The sequence below is a fragment of the Rana temporaria genome, chromosome 5 (assembly GCF_905171775.1).
Source record: "Rana temporaria chromosome 5, aRanTem1.1, whole genome shotgun sequence".
NCBI lineage: Eukaryota > Metazoa > Chordata > Amphibia > Anura > Ranidae > Rana > Rana temporaria.
Window position 1 is genome coordinate 24747762 of NC_053493.1, and position 13964 is coordinate 24761725.

At 43.0% G+C, this 13964-nt stretch overlaps 1 protein-coding gene across 4 annotated transcripts in view; it reads right to left on the reverse strand.

The window, feature by feature from the left end:
• PHF14 (PHD finger protein 14) overlaps positions 1 to 13964 on the reverse strand; it is a 293179-nt gene that overhangs the window by 177306 nt on the left and 101909 nt on the right. For all 4 annotated transcript variants that reach the window (XM_040352271.1, XM_040352269.1, XM_040352272.1 and 1 more), the window contains one exon: positions 12733 to 12904. In XM_040352271.1, the coding sequence (XP_040208205.1) occupies positions 12733 to 12904 (172 nt within the window). The remainder of the gene's footprint in view (positions 1 to 12732; positions 12905 to 13964) is intronic.

Here is a 13964-nt window from a genome sequence, read left to right on the forward strand (position 1 = left end):
TGCAGGGTAAAGGACCCGGCCAGTTTTTGCGATTCGGCACTGCGTCGCTTTAACTGACAATTGCGCGGTCGTGCAAAGTGGCTCCCAAACAAAATTGACATCCTTTTTTTCCCACAAATAGGAGGTATTTGATCACCTCTGCGGTTTTTATTTTTTGCGCTATAAACAAAAATAGAGCGACCATTTTGAAAAAAATTCTATATTTTTTCCATTTTGATATAATAAATATCCCTCAAAAATATATAAAAAAAGTCAGGTTTTATCCCCCATAGGCTTATTACAGATAATATACGCCTAGCAACGAACATTATCCAGGATGCCAACTTGTTTTCCCGTAGACTTTTTCTGTTAGGCCTGGACATACATAAGGCCTTTGATAGTGTCTCCTGGAGCTATCTATCCACACTTTTGCCTCGCATGGGTTTTCAAGGGGAGTTTTTTCACGCTTTTCAGGCACTATACCAAAGTCCAAAAACGCGTATTCGTATCCCAGGGTGCAGCTCAGAGTTCTTTGGCTTAGGTAGGGGTACACGGCAGGGGTGTCCGCTTTCCCCCCTTATTTTTGCGCTGGCCCTCGAACCCCTTGCTATAGCCATTCTAAATAACCCAGACATACGAGGGTATACAAAAGGAACCTCCAACTATAAATTCTGCATGTATGCAGACGACGTCTTAATGTTTGTCACTAACCCCCTACTTACCTTACCCCCTTTGTTGTCCACTTTGTCGGATTTCGCGAGGATCTCCGGTCTCTCAGTCAATGTCGCAAAATCCGTGGCCTTACCAGTTGGCTTCTCCCCTGAGGAGATAGGCCATTTAAAGCGTAGTTTTGCGTTTTCCTGGAGGACAGACACTATTTCATATCTGGGCATCGAACTGACCGGAGATTACCGCAGACTCTTTCACGCAAATTACCCCAGGATGTTTACTAAACTAAAGGCTCTGTTGAAGCTCTGGTCCCCTTTACACATCTCTTTTCTCGGCAGAATCACAGCCCTAAAGATGACAATCTTGCCCAAGCTTCTTTACCTGTTCCGCTCCCTTCCAGTTAGGCTCTCTAAATCCCTTTTATTAGATTTCCAGTCCCTCTTGAATAAATTTATATGGAAAGGCAGACCCCCAAGATTCTCCAGGGAAGTTCTGTATCGGCCAATGGCAAGGGGAGGTCTGGGGGTCCCTCAGGTTTGGCTATACTATCTATCTAGCAGGTTCACTCAACAGGCTCAGTGGAATATAGCTAATTCTAGAGTCCCTTGGGTCAGATTTGAGGAAGAGTCAATTTCCCCCTATTTCCTCCCGGGCCTGCTATGGTCCTCTAATAGATCATGGCCAGGGTTGCTGTCAAAGAATACCATTGTGGATGAGAGTTTGAGACTTTGGTTTGATTATAAAGATAAACTCAAGCTGAGCTCGGATGGACCTCAGGGGGCTTCATTTTTTGGAGACCCTAGATTCCCTTCGGCTTTTGACCACCCTGAGGTATTTGAGATTTGGAGAGAGTGTGGCCTGACTCAGCTGAAAGACTTTTTGGTGGGATCCGCCTTTGTCTCTTTCTCTCAGCTACAATCGCTCTACCCCTTGCCCACTAGGGAATTCTACCATTTCCTACAGATAAGACATTTTTTCCAGCAGAATTACCCCCTTCAAAATTCGACCATGAGCTCCCTTTTTGAAGATATTTGTTATTCATCTCCCAGACAAAAAGGCCTTATAGCAATGGTTTATCGATTTTTGGAGTCAGTGTCAGAACCAAATCTAGTGAAATATAGGGAGGACTGGCAGCGGGAACTTAAACTAGATGAGGAGGCTTTGGACTGGGCCAGAGGATGGCAAAATATGCGCAAATGTGCTAAGTCCCTGACAGTTAGGGAAACAGCAATTAAGCTCATGACGAGATGGTATTACACCCCTCTCCGCCTTAGCAAAATCTTTCCTCAAGCTTCACCTACTTGCTTCAGGGGCTGTCCCCAGCAGGGCTCATTTTTCCACCTATTCTGGGAGTGCGAACGGCTGTTGCCTACGTGGAAGGCCGTACTTGAAATGATTGATAAGCTGATGGGGGAACATGTGGTATTGACATTTAAGCACTGTTTACTGTTCCAGGACATTGTGGACATCCCCAAGCATATGGTTAGGTTGATTCACGCCATCTGTATAGCTGTTCACTGGGCAATTGCCCTTCACTGGAAAAAGCCAATAGTCCCCTTTTCGCCCATAGTAGCTAGAGTAGATCAGATGATGCTCTCTGAAAAGATTTTCCACACACTGCACGATACAATCCCAATCTATGACGCTAAGTGGAACCCTTGGTTTCTTTATAGACTCCAGACATAAGTGAACCTGAAATGTTCCATGTCTTGCCTTTTTATTTTCTTTAATTGACTTTTTTGTTTTTCTTTACTATGATCTGTATATTTTCATATTCACTTCTAGTTTGGCTTAAGCCATATATGTTGAATAGGTTTGATATATGCTGCTCTTAAATGCTAATCTCCTCCCAGGGACCTGGGATGGACCATGAATAGGTTTCTTTATCTGTCATTATGGATGTGTTTTTCTTATCCTGTATGTCTGATTTCTACTACACGAACCTATTGCTGTATTAGCTTTATCTGTGCCTGTCGGTGTTTCACCGGTTCATATTTCAATAAATACTTTTTGAAAACAAAAATATATAAAAAAAAAATATTTTTCCTCCGTTTAGGTCGATACGTATTCTTCTACATATTTTTGGTAAAAAAAAAAAAATCGCAATAAGCGTGTATTGATTGGTTTGCGCAAAATGTATAGTGTTTACAAAATAGGGGATAGTTTTATTGCATGTTTATTAATATTTTTTTTTTTTACTACTAATGGCGGCGATCAGCGTTTTTTTTTCGTGACCGGTGACCGCGACATTATGGCGGACACATCGGACAATTTTGACACATTTTTGGGACAATTGTCATTTTCACAGCAAAAAATGCTATACAAACGCATTGTTTACTGTGAAAATATGACAATTGCAGTTTGGGAGTTAACCACTAGGGGGCGCTGAAGAGGTTAAGTGTGACCTCATATGTGTTTCTAACTGTAGGGGGGCGGGGCTGGACGTGTGACGTCATTGATCGTGTTTCCCTATATTAGGAACACACGATCAATGACAGCGCCACTGTGAAGAACGGGGAAGCTGTGTTTACACTCACCTCTCCCCGTTCTTCAGCTCCGGAGACCGATCGCGGGAATCCAGCGCCGATCGGGTCCGCGGGTCCCGCGGAGCTTCGGACCGGGTTGCGGGCGTGCACCCGCGAGCTCAGGCTGGGCACTTAAAGGCGACGTACAGGTACGTGCTTGTGCCCAGCCGACATATATGTGCAGGAGGCTGCCTTAAAGTGGTTAAATGGAAGGTTAACTTGGCTTTTAAGAAGCTCAAGGTAAAAAATGGATATACCTGAAGATGAAGTAGCAAGCCCTCATAGTTTTGAATAAACCCAATCATTACCATGCTGGAGAATACATCCCCTGTCACTACACGTATCCCTCCCCCTGGATGGAACAGATGTGAATGCTGTGCACAGGACAGCTGGTCATGTGGAGTTAGTCCTATAGATTCCCAGATAAAACCAATTCATTTCACTTAAAAACTGAAACGAGGTTTAATTAATTCACTATATGTTCAGCAACGCTATGCTCTGCTGGTTCTGTTTTATTGTTATTGATTTTATACAAGAAATGGAGCAAAACCATTCGAGTCACCTCCATAAACATGGAGAGCAGATTAATGAATTCGTTATGGAAAAAGAGTCCAGTCAACAAAAGTCTACAATTAGAGGAACTCAACATATGTATTGCTTTAAAGGACGAGGCCAAGATTAGCGATCAAGTGCGAGTGTTCAATAATTTCAACGTATCGTTATAAGATAATTCTTATTATTATTATACAGGATTTATACAGCGCCAACAGTTTGCGCATCGCTTAACAATGGAGATTAGCGATTGGGCGCAATGTCCATCTATACTGTATATCAAGATGTTATCAATTGGATCCAACAGATCAATAAGTGAAATATTTCACAAGCAACACATCCCATGTTATCAATTTCTACTCTTTTGAATACTCATAGATCCAGAATTGTCCCGAGGGACGTCCCATATTGTTATTTTGACCTGCACAAATAAATTCACTTCGCACATACAATGGCAAAAATAATTATTGTATCCCCCTTTAGATTTTGTCAATTTGCCCACTTAAAAAGAAATGAAGGGTCTATAATTTTTTATCATAGGTAGGGGTGCAACGCATCAAAAAACTCACGGATCGGATCGATCCTCGGATCAGCAGTCACGGATCGGATCATTTTCGGATCAGCAAAAAAAAAAAAAAAAAAGTCAGTTTTTATCGGTCCAAAAACAAAAAAAATTCTGACAATGACTATAATATGTGTTTATATATATATTCCAAAAGTCGCATCTATCGCGTCACGAGTAGCCGAAAGAAGCCGAACGTCGGTGCGGCTCTATACGGCGCCTGCGCACCGACGTTCGGCTACTTTCGGAAAACCGTGACGCGATAGATGCGACCGTCGGAAGCCTGTCAATCAAGAAGGAACGCCCAGACCCGAAGACCATACCCGGAAGCGGGGGAGAAGATCGCTCTCTAAAACGGTAAGTACTGCTTTGTTTTTAACCAGTTAAGCCCCGGACCAATATGCAGCCTAAAGACCCAAGGTGTTTTTACAGTTCGGGACTGCGTCGCTTTAACAGACAATTGCGCGGTCGTGCGACGTGGCTCCCAAACAAAATTGGCGTCCTTTTTCCCCCCACAAATAGAGCTTTCTTTTGGTGGTATTTGATCACATCTGCGGTTTTTAGTTTTTGCGCTATAAACAAAAATAGAGCGACAATTTTGAAAAAAATGCAATATTTTTTACTTTTTGCTGTAATAAATATCCCCCAAAAACATATATAAAAACATTTTTTTTCCTCAGTTTAGGCCGATACGTATTCTTCTACCTATTTTTAGTAAAAAAAATCGCAATAAGCGTTTATCGATTGGTTTGCGCAAAATTTATAGTGTTTACAAAATAGGGGATAGTTTTATTGCATTTTTATTAATTTTTTTTTTTTTACTACTAATGGCGGCGATCAGCAATTTTTTTCGTGACTGCGACATTATGGCGGACACTTCGGACAATTTTGACACATTTTTGGGACCATTGTCATTTTCACAGCAAAAAATGCATTTAAATTGCATTCTTTATTGTGAAAATGACAGTTGCAGTTTGGGAGTTAACCACAGGGGGCGCTGTAGGAGTTAGGGTGCACCTAGTATGTGTTTACAACTGTAGGGGGGTGTGGCTGTAGGAATGACGTCATCGATCGTGTCTTCCCTATAAAGGGAATGACGCGATCGATGCGCCGCCATAGTGAAGGACGGGGAAGCCGTGTTTACATACGGCTCTCCCCGTTCTTCAGCTCCGGGGAGCGATCGCGACGGAGCGGCTATAAACAAATAGCCGCGCCGTGGTCCCGGATCGCTCCCCGAGCGGACCCGACCTCCGCATGTAGCGGGACGGGTCCCGATCAGACCCCCCACCCGCTAATAGGCGAGGACGTACGTGTAAGCCCATGTGCCTGTACGTGCCATATTGTGGACGTATATGTACATGCGGGGGTCGGGAACTGGTTAAAAAACTAGCCGATTCCCCTAGACAAAATGAGCATGAATCTAATCTTACATTTTATTTTATGGGGGAACCTCCACTTTAAAATCAGGGGAAAATCGTGGATGCGCGTTATACGCCGATCCCCGCTGTCTGAGCGCCGCCGCTGACATATACTGAGCGCAGTACACTCGGCTAGCTTCGGCCACGCTCGGCTCCGCTCGCTGTCACGCCCTGTCCCGCCTCCTAGGCTTTATGCGATAGGAGCCGAGCCTAGCCGAGTGTACTGCGCTTGGTATATGTCGGCGGCGGCATTCAGAGACAGCACGGGAGAGAAGGGGGGAGGACACCACCAAGGCCGCAGACGGACGCCGGACTGGACAAGGCCACCGATGGACGCCGGGCATGACACCAACGAGGGGGCAATCAAACTAAGTATTTCCTTTTTTTTCTTAAAATTCCCTTCTAGGTTTGGGGTGCGCGCTATACGCCGGTGCGCGCTTTACCCCGATAAATACGGTATTTGATCCCCAAGCAACCAACAATAATTCTGCCTCCCACAGACTGGCTACATAAGGTGCTCATGTGGTACACAGATTAGTCCTGTCAATTTAAGGAGCTCCTAATGACAACTCATTATGTGTATAAAAGACATCTGTCCACAGAATCTCTTCCATTCAAACCTCACCATCATAACCAAGACCAAAGAGCTGTCAGAGGACATCAGGGACAAGTTTGTAGACCTGCACAAGACTGGAATGGGCTGCAAGACCATCAGCAAGAAACTTAGTGAGAAGGAGACAATTGTTGGAGCGAATAGAAGATTTGGACTCACTTCTGTGATTTGTAGTTCCTCACCAGCTGGCCTCAGACTGTACATTCGTGATTTTTATCTACAGACATTTTTCCCTGTATTTCACCCGGTGATCCAGCCCTTTCTCTCTCCATATATTGCACACCTGCATTTTTTGGCCCTGGAGCTCCGGAGTCAATAAACTGATAATTGGCATGTGCGTATGTATTCACTCCCTTTGTTATGAAGCCCATAAAAAACTCTGGTGCAACCAAACTGCCTTCAGAAGTCACATAATTTGTAAAATGATGTCCACCTGTGTGCAATCTAAGTGTCACATGATCTGTCATTACATAGACACACCTTTTTGAAAGGCCCCAGAGGCAGCAACACCTAAGCAAGAGGCACCACTAACCAAACACTGCCATGAAGACCAATGAACTCTCCAAACAAGTAAGGGACAATGTTGTTGAGAAGTACAAGTCAGGGTTAGGTTATAAAAGAATATCAAAATCTTTGATGATCCCTAGGGGCACCATCAAATCTATCATAACCAAATGGAAAGAACATGGCACAACAGCAAACCTGCCAAGAGACGGCCGCACACCAAAACTCACGGGCCGGGCAAGGAGGGAATTAATCAGAGAGACAGCACAGAGACCTAAGGTAAGACTGGAGGAGCTGCAGAGTTCCACAGCAGAGACTGGAGTATCTGTACATAGGACTACAATAAGCCGTACACTCCATAAAGTGCCATAAAGTCCAAGAGTGGCCAGAAGAAAGCCATCAATTTCAGCAAAAAACAAAATGGCACGTTTTTGAGTTTGCGGAAAGGCATGTGGGAGACTCCCAAAATGTATGGAGGAAGGGGCTCTGGTCTGATGACTAAAATTTAACTTTGGCCATCAAAGAAAACGCTATGCCTGGCGCAAACCCAACACATCACCCAAAGAACACCATCCCCACTGTGAAACATGGTGGTGGCAGCATCATGCTGTGTGAATGTTTTTTAGCAGTCAGGACTGGGAAACTGGTCAGAGTTGAGGGAAAGATGGATGGTGCTAAATACAGGCATATTCTTGAGCAAAACCTGTACCACTCTGTGTGTGATTTGAGGCTAGGACGGAGGTTCACCTTCCAGCAGGACAATGACCCCAAACACACTGCTAAAGCAACGCTTGAGTGGTTTAAGGGGAAACATGTAAATGTGTTGGAATGGCCTAGTCAAAGCCCAGACCTCAATCCTATGCAAAATCTGTGGTCAGACTTAAAGATTGCTGTTCAGAAGCGCAAACCATCCAACTTGAAGGAGCTGGAGCAGTTTGGCAAGGAGGAATGGGCAAAAATCCCAGTGGTAAGATGTGGCAATCTCATAGAGACTTATCTAAAGCGACTTGGAGCTGTGATAGCCGCAAAAGGTGGCTCTACAAAGTTTTAACTTTAGTGGGGTGAATAGTTATGCACAGGTGGATGCACAGATATTAATGGGATACGGAGCACAGCAGCACTTTCTTTAAAGAAAAGACTTTGTTTTGCACAGCCATCACTTTATCCACTATTTGTGTTAATTTAAAATTTACACAATAGGTTATTGAACAAGAAGAAGAATTAACTACGAAGACTGGACTTTAGTTATTCATGTATGAAATCTATATGTCAACTTCCACCATGTATTGATTTAATTTATAGAGTCGTAAGCACCAGTTGATTTAGGTTATTGATATGGTTTGCTTATAAACATGGAGGATTATAGCACTGGGTTTAGCACTATATTAGGTGGAGCAAGCACTGTATATTAATATGTAACATTTGTTTTTTTTTCAACTATACATTTTTATTATATCAATAAAATAGTACATACATACAGCAAAAGCATAAATGACAGAGTTTCAGTACAAACAAAACAGCAGAGATATAATCAAAACTGTAAAGGCCGTGCTTGTAAACATGGTACGGGCCTTGATGACATAGACCAGTCTAACCCAATAATATGTAACATTTGTATCATGTGTTTTTTTTCTGGATTTTTGTTTAATATTCTGTCTCCATCAATTAAAATACACCAATTTCTGGGAACAGGACTTGGGCGAAACCTTTGAAATGGATGAATGGTCCAAAATGTCACATTGTGCGTCTAGAACAGTGGTTCTCAACCTCCTAGTGCCGTGACCCCTTAATAAAATGTCCCAAGTTGTGGGGACCACTAATAGTAAAGTTATTTTCGTAGCGTGGGTTGTCAACACCCAATGCAAGACAAGTAATTTGTGCCCCTAACCCAGGGACATGTAGCGCTCCCTGAGCCCCTTCCACTCGTATAGTATTAAAACCCCTTATGGTACACTTTAGGATATGCCATGCTTTCGCTTTGTTCTCCTTTCTTTCACTTTTTTCTCTCTCTATCCTAATTTCTTGTTTGTTTTTTTCCCCCCAACTCTCTCTCTAGCCATCTTTCTTGTTCTTTCTCTTATTGTTTCTCTCTTTTTCTTTTCTTCTTCCCCCTCTTTTCCGCTCCCTTCCATGTAGTCTCTATTTTTATTCCTTCTCTTACTCCTTAGTGGGGGGAATGGGAGTGGCAATGCTGGGGGGAGTTCTGATCCAACTTGGGTGCGCTTGATCAAGGTCATCTGCTGATCTGAGAACTGTAGTGGGGCCTTTTAATGGCAACTCTAATCACAGGTAGTGTTACTCACTGTGGCCCAGATTCTCAAAAGAGATACGACGGCGTATCTCCAGATACGCCATCGTATCTCCGAGTTGCGCCGTCGTATCTATGCGCCTGATTCTTAGAATCAGTTACGCATAGATTTCCCTTAGATCCGACAGGCGTAAGTCTCTTTCGCCGTCGGATCGTAACTGCATATTTACGCTGGCCGCTAGGGGCGTTTACGCTGATTTACGCGTTGAAATATGTAAATCAGCTAGATACGCGAATTCAAGAACGTACGCATGGCAGACGCAGTACAGTTACGCCGTTTAGGTTAGGCTTTTCCCAGCGTATAGTTACCCCTGATATATGGTGGCGTAAGTGCGGCGTACCAATGTTAAGTATGGCCGTCGTTCCCGCGACGAAATTTGAAAATTTTACGTTGTTTGCGTAACTCGTCCGTGAATGGGGCTGGACGTAATTTACATTCACGTCAAAACCAATATGTCCTTGCGGCGTATTAGGAGCAATGCACACTGGGAGATTTCCACGGACGGCGCACGCGCCGTTCGTAAAAAACGTCAATCACGTTGGGTCATAGAACATTTACATAAAACACGCCCCCTGTTCCAAATTTGAATTAGGCGGGCTTACGCCGGCCTATTTACGCTACGTCGCCGCAACTTACGGAGCAAGTGCTTTGAGAATACAGCACTTGCCCGTCTAAGTTGCGGAGGCATAACGTAAATAGGTTACGTTACGCCCGCACAAAGTTGTGCCAAACTACGAGAATCTGGCCCTGTGTCTCCAACTTTGTGGTGTCTCGCAGCAGTGACACCTATGCTGAAATCAGGAGATACTGTCTCCTCCAGCCCCTCCCACTTCACGTTCCTCACCAGTCAGATAACCTCTAGTCTCTGCACCTCAGCCATGCCGTGAACCCAGTGGGTGGTCACAAAAAGGCTGGGAGAGTGGTGCGGGCTTCAGGAACAGCCCAGAATTCGGTGATCCCTGGCAAATCATAAATTTGACCACCGAGGGGGTCCCAACCCCCAGGATGAGAACCACTGGTCTAGAGCTTACATAAATACCTCCTTGATTGAAGCCAACTCCAAGGTATTAATGAGATGATACATGGTCCCTGCGAGAATAGCAGCGTATGTTTCGGGAGCCTCCCCTTCTTGCTTCCGTGGATGTGGGATGGAAGGCACAGTGTTACACACTTGGAGGTCCTGCCCCAAGGTGAAACGCTTTTGGTTCCGCACCTACAATTTTATTTATTCACTTAAATTTACGCAAAGCACCACAGCAAGCTCTTCTAGGACGACCGATAGATGGAACTCCAAGACAGGCAGGGAAACTCAGAGCCTTAATTTTTACGGCAGCTAGCGATTGCCAGGTCATGAAGAACACCCACAGTACCATTTAATTTAGCAAAATCCAAGCGCTCTTGGATCATGATAAACAAACGCCTTTCAGCAATTCTGTTAGACAAGCAAGCTAGGTTTGAAACATTCTGGGAGCCCTGGATCAAATATCTGTCTGACTCTTTGTGAGTTGCGAGGGTTCAGATAAGCCCACAATATAGAGTGCACTTTTTTCTCTGGTACCTTACCCTCTTCTCCTATCTTTTTTTCCCTCCTTTTCTCTGACTAACTTTCGTTTATTTATTTTTCTTCTTTCTCTCCCGGTCTGAGGTGGGGAGAGGGACGTTACAAACTGTGATGCAATACATTTTATACATGGTATACCAAATTAAGGGGATTGCCTCATTAGTTCAACAAAGATAGGGGTGGGTACCATCATCCTATAATAATTGAAGGAAGACAGAGATATATCAGGGACTACTCCTAAAAGGGCCCTAATCGCCAGTGGTGGCAGGACTGTTGCGATACCCAGAAACAAACGCTTATTTATAAAAAGATTAACAGTTTATTACAAAAAATGAATACATTACAAAAGTACAAAACTAGAAAGTCACAACAGTGACTAGACACACAAAATTAAAACCATTTACAAACTCCACAGACGGGCGGAGGCAAAATAGTGTAGTGAACAGTGACGTATCCTCGACATGTTTCGTGGCCACTGCCGCTTCTTCAAGAGGCGTCTATCTATAACATCTGGGAAAATATATAATTTCATAAATACAATGTCAGAAAACAACTCCATTATAGCAAGGCTATAGGTAACATAGTTTAAGGACCACTTAATAAACTATATTACCTATAGCCTTGCTATAATGGAGTTGTTTTCTGACATTGTATTTATGAAATTATATATTTTCCCAGATGTTATAGACGCCACCTATAGAATAAGGCTTACCTATAGGTAGTGGCTATACTATTTTACTTGTAGTAAAACTTCAACCTTGCATGCGCAGGGAAGAAACGAAATTAAAGGGTCACTAAAGGAAAAAAAAAATTGATAAAATGACTGTTTACAGGGTATAGAGACATAAAAGTTAACTGATTCCTTTTAAAAATGATTACAAATAGATACAAATCAATCATATAATGTGCCTGCAGGTTAGTTTCACTTTTAAACTAATTTCATGTTCCTGTGAACTAGAGAGACACACATAACAAAAACAAACAAATCCAGGGCAGTGTTTTGTTTTTAAAATGAATCCGATTGGTTCTGTTAAGTTTTAGACACACAGTAATGACAGCTTAGACCACCGTGAAAAGCTCCCAGTACTGTGGTTATAAGGAGCCAGACAATCAGGAAGTGTGGAGATCACAGCAGAATTACAGCCACTTCAAAGCAAAAACGAACAATAAGGACATGAAACCAGGACTGCAGTAAGGTAAAGGAAGCTATTTAGCTAAAAAAAAAAAATTCCTTTAGTGATCCTTTAAGTCCTGCTTCTTCCCCAGTCTGTGCCGTTAATCGTGGATCCCATGCGCATGTGCGAGAGTGACGTCACGCGGCTCCGGCAAATCACAGAGCCGGAGTCCGCAGCACGGAAGAAAGAGGGGCCAGAAGATGGATGCTTCCTACAGAGGGGACATCGCTGGATTCTTTTGCAGGTAAGTGGCACATAATGCATACTAGCCCATTATGCTTTTCATTTGCAGGCTTTTCAGCGACCAAAAGAGGAAGTAAAACCCATCAGGCTTTACTTCCTCTTTAAAAAAACATTTACAGGTTTGTATGATTGCATCTCAAAAGGCAAACCATGTTTCCATGTGAGTATGCTGCACTTATGGTTTCTATACTGCGGCCCCAACTGTATTTAAAGGGGTTGTAAAGGTTCGTCTTTTATTTTCTAAATAGGTTCCTTTCAGCTAGTGCATTGTTTGTTCACTTAGCTTTTCCTTCCATTTGCCTTCTAAATGTTTATTTTCTTTGTTTGAATTTCTCACTTCCTGTTTCTCCTCAGTTAGCTTTCCACCATCATCTGAGCGGTGGAATGTCATTTAGAACAGCTTACCGAGGAGGAACAGGAAGTGAGAAATTCAGACAACGAAAACAAAGAAAAAAAAACATTTAGAAGGGAAATTGAAGGAAAAGGTAAGTGAACCAACAATGCACTAGCTTTAAAGGAACCTATTTAGAAAATAAAAAACAAACCTTTACAACCCCTTTAAAGCAGCAGTTCAAAAAGTCACTTTTGTGCAAGTCCCTTAGCACCTTTTTTTCATACTTACCGCACTATTTCTCAGAGGAGTCTTCTTAGGGTCTTGTATAGCATCTTGTGATACAAATTTTACCGGCTCCTTAATCTGTCTTCTGGATCGCTTTGTCCCATCTGGTAAAGTTTCCATAGCGAAATCTGCTTCTACGTCGCTGCTGCCGGCCTGGTCACACTCCGAGCATTGCCTAACAAAGTACCAATATTCAAGTTATTATAAACATGGAAACATACTTAAAATAAAAATCTGCATAATGTAAGTTGTATATTTAAAGAGGAGGTCCGACCCACCGCTGCAAAAATTAAAAGCCAGCAGCTACACATACTGCAGCTGCTGGCTTTTAATAATATGGCACTGGAGTCCATCAGCTGTCGCCATTGCATCTAAGGGAACCCGGGAGTGTAGCCTTGCGGCTTCACGCCGGGGAACCCTACGGCACATGCGCTCCGCTCCTCTCTCCACCTGGCCTGGCAGCAGCAGAAGGAGGAGGGAGCGGTGATGTCAACAGCCGTGGCTGTGGCTCCCGGAAGTGGAAACAGGATACCTGTCAAAAGGCAGTGGCCACACATAAATCAAAATTTGGCGGATCCCTGCTGAACTTGCCAAATTTCAATCCATCTACTTAAAGGGTCACTAAAGGAATTTTTTTTTTTAGCTAAATAGCTTCCTTTACCTTACTGCAGTACTGGTTTCATGTCCTCATTGTTTGTTTTTGCTTTGAAGTTGCTATAATTCTGCTCTGATCTCCACACTTCCTGCTTGTCTGGCTCCTTATGAAAAATCTCATGGCAGCTTTTCACTGTGGTCCAAGCTGTGTGTCTAAAACTCCTCAGAACCAATCAGATTAATTTTAAAAACAAAACACTGCCCTGGATTTGTTTGTTTTTGTTCTGTGGGTCTCTTTACTTCACAGAAACATGAAACCAGTTTAAAAACGAAAGTGAAACTACAGGCACATTATATGATTGAATTTAATCTATTTTTAATCATTTTTAAAAGGAATCAGTTAACTTTTATGTCTCTATACCCTGTAAACAGTCATTTCAGCAAAAAAAAATGTTTTCCTTTAGTGCTCCTTTAACTTCGTCAGAAAAAAAAAAATCGGCTCTCATTCCCTGCCAGAAAGAACTGTGCTGTGTATATCCCAGAACAAGATGGACAGAAATAGAAATCCTTTGGCAGGTAAAATATTTCCCAAAAATTAGCTAGATTCAGGTAGCTTGGCGCATAGTTTTGCCGGCGTAGCG